This window comes from Rhinatrema bivittatum, chromosome 12 (genome assembly GCF_901001135.1).
Source record: "Rhinatrema bivittatum chromosome 12, aRhiBiv1.1, whole genome shotgun sequence".
In the NCBI taxonomy this organism is placed as follows: domain Eukaryota; kingdom Metazoa; phylum Chordata; class Amphibia; order Gymnophiona; family Rhinatrematidae; genus Rhinatrema; species Rhinatrema bivittatum.
The window spans coordinates 7,328,291-7,345,605 of NC_042626.1; the positions used below are offsets into that span (position 1 = coordinate 7,328,291).

General features: G+C 47.8%; 2 protein-coding genes across 9 annotated transcripts in view; one reads left to right on the forward strand and one right to left on the reverse strand.

Annotated features, from left to right (window-relative positions):
• CAMK1G (calcium/calmodulin dependent protein kinase IG) overlaps positions 1 to 17,315 on the forward strand; it is a 77,088-nt gene that overhangs the window by 54,470 nt on the left and 5,303 nt on the right. The window lies entirely within an intron of this gene.
• The window catches only part of LAMB3 (laminin subunit beta 3), a 70,562-nt gene that overhangs the window by 26,719 nt on the left and 26,528 nt on the right, over positions 1 to 17,315 (reverse strand). For 7 of the 8 annotated variants that reach the window (XM_029574083.1, XM_029574075.1, XM_029574076.1 and 4 more), the window contains one exon: positions 421 to 535. In XM_029574083.1, the coding sequence (XP_029429943.1) occupies positions 421 to 535 (115 nt within the window). Of the gene's footprint in view, positions 1 to 420; positions 536 to 2,291; positions 2,441 to 17,315 lie in introns of those variants that run through there. The other variant, XM_029574082.1, reaches the window with a different exon arrangement.

Below are 17,315 nucleotides of genomic sequence, written 5' to 3' on the forward strand. Positions count from 1 at the left end.
TTAATCCCTTTTTAAAAATTGATGTTACATTGGCAGCCCTCCAGTCTTCAAATACCAAACACAACTTTAAAAGAGCTCGGAAACGATAGGTTGGATGGTATGGCCGTTTGTTTTCCTGCTACAGAAGGTCAGAATATAAGTAAATAATCTTCCCTAACAATTGCTGCTGGTCCTGTTTTTAATTCTTTGTCCCTGTTCTGTGTCTAAGGAAGAGCACGCTATAAAATTTCGCTAAGGGAAACCCAGGAAAGTGATCGGGTAGAGATGAGCGCCTTGGAAGGGGAATGAGGGTTTCAAGATACAACCTTTAGGGTCTACAGTTGGCTGCTGATGCCTTGAATAATTTTAGGTGGTGCTGGGCTGACACTTGGTACAAAATAAATACAACTCTCTCTGGGCCTGAAGCCATAGGGAACTCACCATTCTGGGACTGCCACCAGCGCAGTGGTCCTAGGGGAGAGAGCACGTTCATGATCCGATGGCTCGTCTGCGTCAGAGGCTCCCTGGAGTCGCAGCGGCAGCATTTCATTTGCCACTAGGAAGAGAACCTTAGGTTAGGACAAATATTCTATGGCAAAAGATCTGAATCGACATTATGAAGAAAAGGAGTCAGCATGTTGAGTTGGATCCATGGTCCATCGAGCCCAGCATCTCTGTCTCTCACAATGACAAGTCCAGGTGCCCTGGAAGAAGCAGCCTACAGATCCTTAGGGGGACATCCATTGTTCACTTTCAGCTGGCTAATAATTGTTAATGGATTGGATAAGTTCCCGGAGAAGTCCATAAACTGCTATTAATCAACAGGGAATAGCCAATGCTTATCGCCAGCATTAGTAGCTTGGTAATTTAATGTTTGGGTACTTGCCAGGTTCTTATGGCCTGAATTGGCCACTGTTGGAAACAGGATGCTGGGCTTGATGGACCCTTGGTCTGACCTAGTATGGCATGTTCTTATGTTCTTATGCTGGGCCTGTTCTCCAGAAGCTTGTCCAGTCTTTGTAAAAACTCTACTCCTTTCACAGCCAGATGTTAAAATAAAGAGGAGATTCCCAGCCTGAAAAGGATTAGTCCCTCCTGTGGTCTTCTACAAACAACCTGACTGGCTGGATCGCAGGGAGCCCCACAGGAGTCTGTACCAACAGATCCGAGCCTCTACCCCAGGTAATCTAATGGAGCCATGGTCAATTCTTGCAGTGATAAGGAATGAGCAGAACGTTAGACAACTGAATTGGAAATGTAAATAATATTATTTTGTAATCTTTCACACTATGAAGCTCCTGAAATCTTCTCTGGTTAGTGCCCTTTCACTGTCTCAGCTTGTTAGCTGACATGCTGGTTCCATTTTCAAATTCACTCACTTTTGGAGACCAACCTGTTCCAAATGGCTGACTTCTCCAATTTTAAAATCTATTAATCACACAAATCCAGCCAAATCCTGGGCTTAAAACTACGATAACTCCCTCAAGCACAGGGCTTTTGCTGGCAGTTTGGGAATAATACAGATCAACTGGGAAAAAAAAAATCAAAGTAAACTTTTCCGATTGGAGGTGAAAGGCTGAGCAGATCTGAAAGGTGAAAGGTTACTAGGTAGAAGGGCAGTCTGAGTAAAGTGCATTCCCACCCCTGCTAAAGCAGTGAAAGCGTGAGACGCGCAGGCAGGCACCACCCTCGAAACAAAAAGTGATCATTCAAATTCAGAAAACGTGCAAGCTTTCAGCAAAAACAAGCTGGGAGCTGTTGGGGCAGGAGGGTCCCAGATCCCCCTTCCCTGCACAGAAGGCCTCGTTCTGTTGGGATGACGCTCACGCTGCAGAAGCTGGACGTGCTCTGCTTTCATAAATGGACACATTCCTGTACTGGCTGTAACCGGGCTCTTGTACTGTAGCATGGGGCTGACGCTGCAGGCCAGGAGTCGTGACCCCCTGCCCAGAGAGCCTCCTATGCCTCAATCACCGGCCGTAAGCCCCTCGGGCCACGTGACGGCCCTGCCTACAGAATAAAGTATTACTAAGGGGGCAACAGCACTCTGGTGCCATGGAGAGCATCGCTAGCCTAAACCCCTTCCCAGGCCTTGTGACTTTTGGGGTGCAGGAAACGTCTTAGGGGGTTCCTGGCTATTCCCAGACCATTAATAACCTTTTATACTATTGACAAGCCCAGGATACAAGTAAGAACCCAACCCAGCAGCCAGGACATTCACAGGGAGCATTAGAAGGATATTTCTGGTGGATATATTTTTTTTTTTTGAGGGGGTTACCGGATCTAAAAAACCCTTCCTCTCTGTGTCTTACATTCATGCGATTCACAGATCTTGCCTTGTTTTGCTAGGAAGAGTCTTGGTTATCCCTGGGGGAGGCCTCCTTTCAGGGCCTGGTCTTTCTCCATCAATAGAGGGTTCTCTTTCCTGGGTAAACTGAAAGCTATTTGTTCAATCATTCACACACTGGTTTCCCCAGATTCTTCCCTACGCCAGGCAAGGGCAAACAAGCTTAGTGGGTGAAAGGTTAGTAGGTGGAAAGTCAGCCTGGCTGTGCAGAGCCTCCCCCTTCCAGCTGTCCGCACCCCTGCAGGGAAGCAGAGAAACATTCCCCAAGATTCGGTTACTGCACTCCCAGCCCCGAATTAATATGCACGGGCGACCACTGAACAAACAAGTACGGCTCCCACGTTAGTCCGCATATGGTAAAGGAAAGAGCAAAAAAATACATTTACACTGGAAGGTTAATTTGCATATTAAAGTGAGGGGGAGGGTCTCTGTATATCTGTACACAGGGAGTGTATAAGTCACTCAGCACGTAAGTCAGTGCGTCTGAAGCTAAGGCTGCGTTTTCTAAACTGCGGCATCTCCACCCCAAAAGAAGGCGCATACACATCTGTGTGTGTGCATTTATTTTAATGCAGGGATGCACGTAGTTTGTGCATCTATTTTATATAAAGCATGCGCACACAGGCTAACTTTCAAATGAGTGTGTGTGCACTCGTGCATATGGGTGCACGAGTGGAGACATGCTGGAATTTTAAATCATATGTGCGTATAAATTTAAAATATGCCTTCCGCGGGTAAGCATGCTCCTAATTTTTAGAGGTTACTTGAGCAAACCTACTCTGCGTATCTTTCATTGGACTTTGCCGGCTTTAACGCACGTACGTAAGCGGATTTTAAAACACGCTCGAGCGAGAGACAGTCCCAGTTTTTCCAGTTAGTTCACCAGTTTGCTCAGTGAAACTCGAGGTCGTCCAGACCCCTCTGGTTCTTCATCCTGCACGTCCCCCCCAGTTGACCCGGACCTCTCACCCTGTCGTGTAAGCTGAGATCTGCAGATCTGCTCCTCATCAGGAGCAGCAGTAAAGGGACGCGGCTAACAAGCAGCTGCGCGCTGTGGCCTCCAGTTTTAAAATACGGAGTTGCGTGTGTAACAGTTGGCGCCGCCCCAGAACGCCCATGCCCTGCCCCCAACTCCGCCCCTTTCCTGCCACTTGTGCATGTGTATATACTCGCGTAACTTCCGCCTTTTAAAATACACGTCGCTCGCACGCGGCTCACATATTCACGTATATGTGCTTTTTAGCGTGAGCAACGATTTTAAAATTTGGTCCATAGATTTTACATAACAAATTATTGTAACCTGTGAGTATAATAATCCTCAGTTTATGATGGAAGAGCAAACTACCTGTGCGTGTACTTGGAATGACGACTTTGTCAATAATTGCCACCGCTTCACCCAGATCCTCCCACCCGAAAACTGCAGACATAGGGTGAGTGTGATTTTGTTTCCACAACTTGAATAGCAGGCGTAAGAGCAGCTTCCCATGACTAGGCCGTGCTTATTTACACTTCCTCTCTGTGGACATGGATATCTGTGACATGATCTGGCCCATTAAAAATCTAATAGGTCAATTTTAAAAGAGCTGCTTGCGCTCAAATGGCCACGTACGCGTGTGAGCAATGCGGATTATAAAAGCCGTAAATTACGCATGAATGTACCCAGGCACGTGCCAAAAATAAGGGGGTGGAAAAGGGGTGTGCATGGTCTTTCTGGGTACGGGGCCAACACTGACACCCGTAACTCCGTATTTTAAAACCGAAGGCCGCAGCTCGCATCAGCTTGTTAGCTGCGTAACTTTACTACTGCTTACATTTCAGGGTGAGGGGTCCAAGTCATATGGGAGATGTGCAGGATGAAGAACCAGGGGAGTCAGGAAGACTGGGCAAAGTGATGGATTCACTGAAAAAACTGGGAATGTCCCTCACTCGAGCATGTTTTAAAATCTGCTTACATACGTGCGTTAAAGCCGGCAAAGTCCAATGGAAGACATGCAAAGTAGGTCTGCTTGAGTAACCTCTTAAAATTAGGAGCATGCTTATGCGTGTAGGTATATTTTAAATTGTATGCATGCAGGTGTACGCATGGTTTAAAATTCCAGTGTATCTCCGGGCTCGCTTTAGAATTGGCCTGTCAGATTGGTATCTGTTGCCTTTCATATCATTGCTCTTTCTTCCATTTTTTTGGCGGGCTCTCTTTGTGTAAAAATGGGATTTCTGGCCTGGAACTAGCAGTGCCTCATCTTCTGTCTGTCTTCAGGGCTGCTCTTATTGTAGATAATCTGTGGCTTCTCGCCTGCTGCCTCACCATGGCCTCCAGCTGCAGCAGGGATTTTATCTTCTGAACATTCAGCACGGTCGCCACCACCATCATTGGCCTTGGTGGTGGCGACGTGCAGAAGGTGTGAATTCAATAGTAATACCCGCCTGGCTGAGATTTAGTGCAGATATTATGCAGCAGGGTTACCACGTGAAGGTACGCAGCAAGACATGGTGAGAGACACCTACTCCACCTAATTATTCTCTCATCTGCGGGATCTGCACTTAGTTGTAGCGGGCACATCCCGTTTCTCACACGTTGCTGCAGTGACACAGTAACATAGCAAAGGACAGTAGGAAGAGACACAGAGGGCCCATTCAGCCTGCCCAGGTTTTGTCAGGGTTGTAACTGCCATTCCATGCAGGTTACCCAGTGCTTCGCTACCTTCCTAGGCCTCAGATTGGACCAGACTACGCCTCGCTCTCAGCCTGCCTTGGCCTCAGGTTGGGCTTCAACTTTGCCCTGAGTTCCGCCTGCCTAGATCCCAGCTCGGCCATCCTGGGGGCCACTTTCCAGGTCACTACAGCCTTGGTTCTGGACCCGGAAAGTCGGGCCAGAACCTGCAGGCTCAACTCAAAGGGGGAGGGGAGGGACTGGTTAGGCAGAAGGACCTGGTTCCGTGGCGTGTCAGCTGCCACCTGTCAAGGCCTTTCTTGCACAAACGTAACAGTGGTCCAGGGACTCGCCATTCCACGTCATGACACCAGACCTACTAAATCCATTGAGAAAATGGAATATCTCCATCTCCAGCCAATCCACTCACAGTTCTAGCACAAATTCGATGGGAGCAGCCAATGAACAGAGAGGGTTTCAGCTCATCCCCTTCCCTCTTTATTTCATTCAATATTAAGTGCTGACTCCAGTAGGCAAATGGGACTCGGACGGCTCTGGTGCATGTGGCAACCTTCTTGCCTTTGTTAGTGAGGCAAAATTAATATGGAAATGATGGGGTTGTATCGTAAGTCCTTAAGATGTCGTGTATCACACTGGGGGAGACAGAGAGAACTGGATTACGATGATCTGTGGTCCCATAAGAGGCACTGGCAGGCAAGGCTGAAGATCAGTTGGTCAATGACTACAGAGCAGATTTTCCTCCTTCCCTCTGCCCCAGCTCTGTGCTAGTGTCCGGTCAGAAATCAGGAGCACTCTTTACTGCATCTTGCAGATGAATGAAATAAAATGGCGGGTGCTCGCATGGTCTCAAACTGAAGAGGAAGCAGGAGAGTGATGGCGAGACCTGCAGTGGCCACAGAGCCCGGCACAGGGACGCATCCCAGTCCTTCATGGCGTTTAGGCAATGCGTGGATGGGAAACTGTGCACGGTTCACCCTTCTGTGCATCAGATTTTTTTTAAAGTGATTTTCCTTTCGTGCTGTCACTTGGTTAAGCAGCAGGTTCTTGCCACTCATGCAAAACTTCCAGCTACAGAGTTCACCTGAAGTGGATGGAGTGTGGCAACACGAATGATGGCTGTGAGCCTGCGCCAGTCAACGCCCTGTGTGCCTTGAGCTCTACGGATAATGCAGGGGATATGCCTTAGCTTCCTGTGCTTTCCTTAATCTCTCATTTCCTTAGGTTTGTATAGTGTGATCTCTCCCAACTCCCATTGTCAGGGATGAAGTTTGCACGAGAGTTTCTAAACTGAAGGTTCTCATTGCAATGTGACTGTACAGTGCTATGTACACCGAAGGCATTGTCTAAAAGAATAATGCTCCTCGTCTTTGGTTCGGGACATAAATTGCTGGTAATGCTCTGCTATCCCTTCCCACAATGCCCTCTGCTGATTAAGGCCACCTGCCATGGCTAAACATAGCTCTCTCTGCAGAAAGGTTATCTCTGCGCCTCCTGCGGTCCCAGGGCGGTCTTGCATGCTTGGCACCAGCCAGTATCCAGCCCACTCTGGCCCAAATCCATGAGGCTCTGAGGGAGCACGTCCAGCACCCACCCTGGGGACTGCATTACATAAAATTGCAGACTGGAAAAGCACATCTTTCGGAATGTGGCTAAAATTAAATATCAGCGAAGGACATTTACCCACGTGATGGGAGAACACCCCAAGGTCACTCAGTACAGTAATGGTATCCGCAGGTGGGCAGGGAGAGGTTTGGTTGCAATGGGCTAGAACTGCAAAAAAATCGCTTTGCACACATTTAAAAAAATGCCCCAAATTAATGTACCAACATCTTAGATGTTAATCCAGTCCTTATCCTCAATCAGAGGACCCCTCTACCCCTCCCCCAAATCAGCATTGCTCTTCAGTTTCCTGTAATATTCTTGTGCTTGGTTTCTTTGGCAAAAGAATTTGGTTTTGTACCTGGAAGCAAATTTCTGGTCAGCACCAGCTTTCCTCCATTCCCAGAATGAAACTTAGAACATGACGGCAGATAAAGACCCCACATCTCCTGCTCAGCTTTAAGATCCCTCCCCCCACCCCCCTCAGAAATCCTCGGAGCTTGTCCCATGATTTCTTGAATTCTGATCCTCTCCTCATCTCCAGGAGGCCGTTCCACGCAGCCACCATCTACCCCCTTTCCCTCTTATCCCACAATCCCTCATTCCGCAGCCTCCTTTCTGTCAGAGGAGGGTTGCCTCCTGTGCATTTATTGCTTGGGGGTATCTACAGGTTTCTTTTCTATCTCCCCTTTCCTCCGGAGTATGCACGATTAGATAAGATCTTTACGTCTGCCCTCATATGCTTTATTATGAAGATCGTAAACGCCCTCTGGACCAATTCTATTTGGTTTACATCATTTTAAAGGTGCACGCTCCAGAACTGAACACAGTTCCCCAAATAAAGACTCACCAAAGACTTATAGTGAGGCAATATAACTCCCCTTTCCTGCTGGCTATCCCTGTGCACCCCAAAATCCTTCTGACTTATGTGGTCACCCTATCTACCTGTTGGCCACCTTAAGATCATCAGAGATGATCATCGCCCCAGATCCTGCTCCTGGCTTGTGATCAGAAGAACTGCACTTCCCATGCTGTACTGCTCCCCTGGGTATTTGGATCACATAAACATTACCCTGAATTAGTTAGCATCAAATCTTAACACCAAACTCTAGACCATTCCTCAAACTTCACTAGATCCTGCCTTGGGTTTATCTACTCTGGTGAAGACTTTGGTGTCACCCACAGAAAAAAAGCAAACCTTTCCCAATAGCCCTTACGAAGTATTAAACAGCGCAACACTGGTAATTCCCTTCCTGGCATGAACTCACTTTACCACTACCATCTGTCGCCTCCCACCCAACCAGTTTCTAATGCAGTCCCTCACTTTAAGGCCCATAGAGTGCTCACTTTATAAATCTCCGATGCAGAACCGTGTCAAAGGCCTTGCTGAAAAGCAGGTCCACGACACCTAGTGCTCTCCCTTCATCTAAATCTTTGGTCACGCAGTCAAAACAAATGGATTAGATTGGTTTGACAAGACTTAGCTCTGGTAAAAAGCTTGCTGCCTCAGATCCTGCAAGCCAATGGATTCTCTTTTAGCAGCGATTCCACTGATTTACTCACCTCAGAGGACAGACTAACTAGTTTGTACTACTCAGTCTCCTCCCGCCTTCCACTTTTGTAAAGAAGAAACATCTCCGCCTGTCTCCGGTTTCCTAACTCTAAAGAAGCATGGAAAAGGTCGGCCAGCACTTCCCCAAGTACCCGCGGATGTATCCTGCCTGCCTGGTCCCATTGCTTAGCTCCTTCCTAACACAAACTTCCATCACAAGGGCTATGGGAAGGGAAGTATAAGAACCCTGAAATCATGAGATTTGTATGAAGGGTGTGGAGATAATTCATTTTCCCAAAGCTACAATGTCCCCTCCCTAAGTTTAACGAGCATTTCTTTAAAGGTTGTTTTGCTTGCCAACTTCTGTTCCCAGAGTTTATCGCCGAGGCATGGAAGAAAGATGGCGGCACCTAGAACTTTACTTCCTGAGGATGAAACAAGACGACCCCATAGTAAGGGCTAGCAGGGGACTTTCTGTGCTGGGATTACACACTTGCCCTTTTAAGATTAGAAATGTGTAAATTGTAAAGAACACATGCGACCTGTAAGAAAGAAAAATCACTTTGCAAGAGTAATAGTTTGCATTGACATAGAAAGCTCTTAACACCCTGCTGTCTTATAAAGCGGACAGCACGACACTGCCATCTGGATAGGAACCGAAATAGAAATCACACAATCCTACTACAATGGAATAGTATTCAGCCCAGAAAAGAAATAGTTTGTAATGAAAGAGAACCTTCTAGTTCCACTCCAACAGGGATCCCATAACCCTTCTTAGGTGTGAAAGGAAAGGCCAAAGGTCAAGAAAGTGCTGTGCATCTAGAATAAAGTCCCAAAGCATGGAGAGAGCAGCTTTCTATTTCAAAGTATTTTCTTCTTGTGGGGTGTTTAATGCTGGAATTTGACTTTCACAGAACCCAAGGAGCATCTCAAACCTTTACAGGCAGATATCTTTGTTGTTTTAAATCTAGCACTGAACAAGACGAGCAGCGAGTTCCCTGTTTTCATGTTTCCATGTGGCCCCTAATTGGATTTTAATTACATAGTTCCAAGATCTGAATCATCATATGCCACACCTCTACGCTTTGGCCACAACATAACTCAGCTATTTTATATTTAAACATCAGCTTTTACAATTAGTACCTGCCTGGGGGGTATCAAAGTTACATCAGTTTGCAGAAATCTAGCCAGAGGTGTCTGAAGGGAGCAAAATCAGTGGGATAGTGTTAGGGATGTGCATTCGTCACATCCGTTTCGGCAGATACGCACCTACCTCACTGACTTTCTAGTACACGCGGGAAACGTGACCTTGCGCAAGTCACTTTACCCTCTATTGCCTCAGGTACAAACTTAGATTGTAAGCCCTCTGGGGATAGGGAAACACTTACAGTACCTGAATGTAATCCACTTTGAAGCACTGAAAAAAGTGCAGAAAGCAGAATATAAATCTAAGTAAATAAATAAAAATTTGTAATAATGAGATACACGCATACTCTCCGCGTGTACTAGAAAGTCAGCGAGGTACGCGCACACCCGCTGAAACAGAAGTGACGAATGCACAAGCCTGGATAGTGTCAGTGCCTGCAAGAAATGGAGAAGTGGAAGCTTCCACTGTATGAGGTGAGGAGGCCTGTGCCCCTAATTAAGGAAAACCAAAACTAAAATGGATGTAACATTTGTGGGTGCTTTATGAGAAGTTACATATTAACACTGTAACATAGTAGTTGAAAGCACATAGATTGGCCCACCGAGTTTCTGTCTACACTGTTTTAGCTAAGGATCTCTCCCAGCTGTCACCATACAAGCTTGACCCACCTGCAAGACATCATTCCTCATCTGGTTCCATTCTGTTCTCTTCCCTCTTTGGGGGGATTGGCACTCATGACCACACTAGTTATTGTGAACGAGGTTTCTTATGCACAGGAGATGGGGATCCCAGGTGATAAACAGCACCTATGGCCTTGTTCCCACTTTCCTGTCTCCTTCCTAGAAATCATCACCTTGGCCATTGACCAGTGAGGTCAGTATTCAGCAGGAAAGTTATCTGGGTACAGTTGACGAGATATTCATTGTTCTGCTGAATATGCCCGGATAAGGCTATGCGGATGACATTATCCGGATAACTTTAGACAGGCATTTTTCTGAGCCAGCTATCTGGCTTAGTGTTGAAAATCAGCGCTCACGCTCCTGGAATGCCCCTACTGCTGCCTCTTTTTATTCTGCAAGGTTTTGTGCAGGGAGTGAGCTCCTGGATAAAATTTAGCTGTCAGTGGGGGGAAGGGGGGGAGGGAGAAACATTCAGATCTGGAGTTTTCTCCAGCCAACTCCAAAAGCCTTTGAATGTCAACATGTAAAGGGAGAAGGGGGGGGGGGGGGGGGGGGGAGGAGGGAGGAAGTGGTGCTTGCAAATGAAAATGGAGCACTTTTGTGAAACGCAGTAATAGTATAGCGAGGCCCTAGAAAGGGTCGCATTAATGTGCTGCAAGCAGAAGGAGTTCTGGCCTTGAAGAGCACTGAGCTTGCAGGTTCCAACAACGCTTGCGAACGTCACAATACACTTCTTACTTCCTGTACTATATTTAAGATGCAAATGGCCCCCTTCTTGGCCAAGAAACTCATCATTTTCCCCATTTTCCAATCATCGTGGCACTGTTCCTGAGGGGCTGAAGAGGTTGCACTCATTTCTCTCTTAAACTTCCCTCTTGTAGATTTTTCAAAATCCTGGCAACTACAACCAGGCTACTTACAGAAAGGGGACGCCTACCCCCCTTTTAGCAGAGCTGACCTCTTTTTGAGTTGAGTTGAAGACAGGGCCAGAGCTTTCATTAGGCAAAGCAGGTGGTCACCTAGAGCGCCAAAATTTAGGGTTGGCAAAATCCTACCAGCATGAGAGGCCCAGAGGCCAATACACCACAGAAGGGAGCCCCTGTGCTGGAGCCACTGCCACTGGTAGGAAGGAGCGCTGTGCTGGAGGTAAACTGGGGGGAGGTTCATCTAGGGCGCCAAATACTCTTACACTGCCCCTGGTTGAAGACTATTTAAAATAATCTTTACCCGGTCAAATGATGCTCCCAAAGATCAGTATCATCAACACTATGAATAACATTTCACTCATCTATTGACCTTGCAGATTATTTAGGACCTATACTAGATACAGATGTGATATTTTTATCACAAAAGCTTAATAGGTTGGCACAAATGATCTAAATATCTTTAGTTACCAATTTAGAAACACATATCAGGAATAGCTGAATAGGCCTCTTGGATATCAGTTTAAAGGTGGTAAAGCTCTTCGTCTCTCCTTAGATGGCAAGCTACCCTGGCCACTGTCATGAAATGTTATCAAAAGCCCTTCTGAGAATTAGAAATATATAAATGTATTCCTATGGTCACGTAACTGACTCAGCAGTCTGCCAGCTTGGCACCCTTACTCAGCATTTCAAGCCAGGGTCATCTGCTGACTTCTGTAGAAGTCAATGGGGCAACAGTTCACCGCCAATTCCTGCTCTCTCAGGCATAGTTGCCCTCACACACAGACTTATTTATTTATTTATTTATTGGGTTTTTCTATACCGGAAGTTCCTGTATAATATACATATCACTCCGGTTTACAAGGAAAAAAATTAACTATCGCCTCGATGGGCGGTTTACATTGAACAGATAAACAATTTAACAGTTAATTATCTTTTTTTTTTACATGACCCCCCCAACAGAGCTGGCAGCTAACCATGCCAGAGCCCTACAACAATTGAAAATGACTAATTTAGAGTTACAAGACCGCAATCTGCTTTCTGTTCAGTGGGACCATATATTTTCCTGACCTTACAACGGGGATTTCAGGGGCCAGCAAGCCACATCTACTGTATATTCCTGTAACGCACCGCCAAATCTAGTAATGCGGGATAACACGTGTCTCACCCATAGTACCAAAAGCTCTACAGTAAGCAGAATGAGTTTTAGTTGTTCCTATTATTGGGGAGCATTCTCGGAACCCCCCGAGAGAATGGGGGTAACCTTGAAACAAGTGTACTTGGTATTCAAATCCTCGCTAGAGATTTGTCAGAAAGAGCAGTTAAATTATTCACAGAGAAATGTGTTACATCCTTTTATTAACAGCCAAAAGGGGAGAGAATCTTTGTGGTGTCTGTGGTGCCTCTATCTCCCCATCACCTAAATCCAAATCTGTGCCATGCTGCCTCTAAAGAATTACAATAATTTCCTAGCTAAAATAATCTGCGTGTATTCTTTCCTCTGAAAAGTTTGCCCTGTTTAATCAGGAGAATCTCTCTGACATGCCACGTGCGAACATGTGGGCTGGACAGTATCCGAGCTGGGCCAACGGGCAGGTCGGCTGCATCTACTGTCCTTATTACGTTACTTACGGTACATACGTCAGTCCCCAGCCAAGAATTATGGAGGCCAATGTACCTGTGGCTGCCAATGGGGAAAGCAATGAAGTGAACAAGTCTGATTCAGACAAAGCACAAATATCAAAATCCAACTACGTCAGAATCCTAGGGCTCAAGTCTCCCAAACTCTAAAGGCAAGAAGTATTTGCCAGGAATGGTAAGTAAAATATTTTGTATCTTGTTTTTTAAAAGGCACTGGGGTTTTAAGATGGTCCTCACATAACACATTGTCGCCCTCCTAATTTCTCCATCCATCCTCATCCCTTTCTCAATAAGCTTCTCATCTGGATGACATCATGCACAACTGGAACACAAGAGGAGGGTGCACACTGAGCATGCTCAGAGTCAGATGGCACCACAGAGAAAGGGTATAAATGCAAGAATGGATGCATACACAAACACACCCTTTTTAACATCTTTAGATCTGAGAAAATCTATCTCAGCTGAGCTTAGAACCTGCAACCTTGTCGCCTGAACACAGCACTTTAACCACCAAGTCAACAGAAACGCCTCCTACTGGCCAAGCAATAGATAGCCCTAACCCTGGGCTGTAGGTCCTATCTCCTACCACTGAAGGGTGTGAAATGCAAAGGCATTTACCGTTTCTTGGGGTCGCCAGTACTATTTTAAATTCAATGCACCCGTTCTCTCTCCTCTCACCCTCCCAAAATCTCTCCTGCTTCCCCACATTCTTAGCGGTTATGTTTTAATTTCAACAGTATACCTAGGTTAGGCCTCTGGAAAATCACAGCCGTTGGCGAGTTACAGGCTTTCTTCTGGACAGTAACAGCATATTATGTTGGCCGGTCAAACTGAACGTCTGAAATGGTGTTGAATGTTGGCGTAAGCCATGTGCCTCTTTCCCGACAGTGAGGATGTGTCTTAAGTATTTGCTGAGCTAGGCAGGAGTCACAGCTGGACAGAATCGTTATTATTCTAAAGGGCTTGGCAGCTGCTCCGAAACATAATTTGAAGAGTAAAAAGTAGACTAAGGTACAACATGTTTTAGCTTTTTTCATTTGCATCAATATTTTATTACAGGGATAAAGCGAGAAATGACCTTCTAGCATAGTTATTTTGTCCTTAGAGTCTTCTCCCTTCATTTACAACAAACTAGGACTTGACCCAGTCCCCAACACTGCCCCTAAGGGAAGTTCAGTACTCAGAATTAAGGTAACTTACTGTCCAGCAAGCGCCTTGCTTGGACAATAGCTTTTAGATCCAAGTGAGTCCCAGGCTAGCTTACTTGGCACAGGGTTCGCTTCTGCTGCTAGGAACAGCCATTTTGTACTGCGTCAGTAATGTCAACATATCCAGGGCCAGGGGAAGGACTAGGTGGTCAGCTAGATCAGCTTTGGAGGTGGCAGCAGCAGCAGCAGACTGGACCAGGTGGCATCACCTGGGGCCCGAGCCTTGCTGTAGCAGTGGTAGCTTGCCAGCGTGCTCCCTGACGCTTCCCCTATCTCCCTTGCTCGGCTGGATCTCTCCTATGGAGGCGACTTTCAGCGGTGCCACAACCCAGCTTCACTGCCAGGTTTCATGGCAGCGCTGAAACCAGTGGCCGTGCTCCCAGGATCTCACTGTGGCAACGAGAGCCAGCAAAAACACTCCCCACTGCTTTATCAGCACACCCTGGGTCCGATATTCAAAGCACGTTCTGGGCTATTTAGCCAGAGAAGTGGGACAGATGCGGCACAAAACGAAGGCGTGTACTGGGTGGATCGGGGGCAGAGTGAGTTAGCCGTGTAACTTGTATTAATATTCGGAGTTAGCCACATAAGTTTACATCTAAGTTGCCGGGTAGACTTATCCGGCGAAGTGTGCACATATACTCGGCGGCTTTGCCGTGCCGTGAATATACATCATAACTTAGCCGGATGAGTTCTAACATGGCCAGCTTTGAATATCTACCCCTCTGGGTCTTGGGGCTGGGAAGAGAGGAAGGATAGGGGCGCATGGCTGAAGTTTCACCAGGGTGCCTGCCTTGCACTGGCCCTGAGCTCTAGGGCAGCAGGGGATGTGCTGACCGTACTGATTCCTCTGCAACATAAAACGAATGCCATCTGCAGGAACGGGGAGCTTGCTTTAAGGTTAACTAACTCATGTGCCATTTGGGACTTGTTGTCCAGCAGAATGGGTTCTTTGACCTGACTGGACAATAGCAGGCGAGTTCCTTTTTCAGACTGGGTCAAGTATTTTAGGATTCTCATTTGCAGCCACTGGTACTTTCCTATGCTGTAAGCACACCCGTTCCCCTCAAGTCTTTGGGTCACACACTGGAAACCAGAGTATCTACGAATCCTTGCACCTAGAAAGAGAGGCTAGAGCAGGGCTGGCCAACTGTGCTCCTCAAGAGCCATGAACAGGCCTGGTTTTCAGGATATCCACAATGAATGTGTAGGAGATAGAGCTGCATGCACTGCCTCCCTTGTAAAATCTAATAAATAAATACAATCTCACGCATTGTCGTTATGTAAATCAGGCCTTGAGGACCGGAGTTGGCAACTCCCAACCCAGAGAATGGAATCCTAGGCTCAAGCCGGCTCTGCTTTTTTTTCCTAGAACAGATTGATCCAGTCCAGGATTTACCCCACCATACAAACGGCAATAAAGCTCTGATTTCTGTAAGGATGTATAAGGCCTTCGCCATCTGAAGCCCCTGCTAGATCTGGCGACTTTCAGGACCGTTCTGCAATCAATAATCTCCATCCTGGATTACTGGTATCCCTTATACTGCACTGATACACTACAAATAGTCGTGAACATATCACACCTGTACTTCCCCATCTAACACTGCATTCAATAGAAACTTGCTACCATAACGCGTAACCCCTTCCCCTTCCAGTGTGAACTCTCAGATCGGCTTCCCAGTCTCTCTTTGCTCTGCCCAATTGTCACTTAAATGGGAGAGGACCTACCCTCTGGAATTCCCTTCCGCACCCTGAACGAATCCAAAGATGGACCTGTGCGTGGCGGCTTCTGCCCGAGCGTGGCGGCTTCTGCCCGAGCGTGGCGGCTTCTGCCCGAGCCGGCTGATGAAGCTCTTACCAAACAGGCTCACTGCCTGGCGCTGCTGTCAGTTTCACCTGGCTCTGCTGCTTTTATCTTTAAGTTCCCCGCCCCGACCTTACAGGAATTGGTCAGCAAAACCACGACACAACACATTGTGCTCCCGACCCTATTCTGGGGGGAGACAAAGGGGGTCTAAAACGTTCTCCTTCCTGTTTAGCCCTGCGAGTCAGACTCTGTCACTGCTGTCTACGAAACTGACAGACGCGGGGATGCAGCCGAGCTTACACAGCCACTAAAGCAATGCTTCTGGCAGACCGGAGATTGGGGTTCACCCAGTCTGCAACCCCTTCTTCCCCCTCCCCCTAACTGCCTCCTTGATGCTTTCCTTGGAGAGGTGGGGCCTCTGCGATCCCAGCGGCAGTTTCCTGAGGAATAACCAAGCGGCCTCCAATCTGTGCTTTCTGTCTGCAAACATCAGCAGCTCAAGCAAGTCTGTACTGGTCCAGCTATAAGATCAGCAAGAAATCCCCAGAAAAACAACACCCAGGCAGGTTCAGGATTCTGCCTCTAGGATCCACAGACAGAAAGAAATCTGTCCAAGAAGAAAAACTATTCTGGAGCCCTGAGAGCCTGAGCTGCTAAACAGGAGCTACTGCTCAGCACATCTGGCGCCTGTCACCTCTAGGACTGGAGGGAGCAGGGGATGGGAGCAGGGATACAGAGCCTGTCACCTCTAGGACAGGAGGGATCAGGGGACGGGTGCAGGGATACAGAGCCTGTCACCTCTAGGACTGGAGGAATCAGGGGATGGGAGCAGGGATATAGAGCCTGTTACTTCTAGGACTGGAGGGATCAGGGATGGGAGCAGGGATACAGAGCCTGTCACCTCTAGGACTGGAGGGAGCAGGGGATGGGAGCAGGGATACAGAGCCTGTCACCTCTAGGACTGGAGGGATCAGGGGATGGGAGCAGGGATACAGAGCCTGTTACCTCTAGGACTGGAGGGATCAGGGGATGGGAGCAGGGATACTGAGCCTGTCACCTCTAGGACTGGAGGGAGCAGGGGATGGGAGCAGGGATACAGAGCCTGTCACCTCTAGGACTGGAGGGATCAGGGGATGGGAGCAGGGATACAGAGCCTGTCACCTCTAGGACTGGAGGGCTCAGGGGATGGGCGCAGGGATACAGAGCCTGTCACCTCTAGGACTGGAGGGATCAGGGGACGGGTGCAGGGATACAGAGCCTGTCACCTCTAGGACTGGAGGGATCAGGGGATGGGAGCAGGGATACAGAGCCTGTCACCTCTAGGACTGGAGGGATCAGGGGATGGGAGCAGGGATACAGAGCCTGTCACCTCTAGGACTGGAGGGATCAGGGGATGGGAGCAGGGATACAGAGCCTGTCACCTCTAGGACTGGAGGGAGCAGGGGATGGGAGCAGGGATACAGAGCCTGTCACCTCTAGGACTGGAGGGATCAGGGGATGGGAGCAGGGATACAGAGTCTGTCACCTCTAGGACTGGAGGGAGCAGGGGATGGGAGCAGGGATACAGAGCCTGTCACCTCTAGGACTGGAGGGATCAGGGGATGGGAGCAGGGATACAGAGCCTGTCACCTCTAGGACAGGAGGGATCAGGGGATGGGAGCAGGGATACAGAGCCTGTCACCTCTAGGACAGGAGGGATCAGGGGATGGGCGCAGGGATACAGAGCCTGTCACCTCTAGCACTGGAGGGATCAGGGGATGG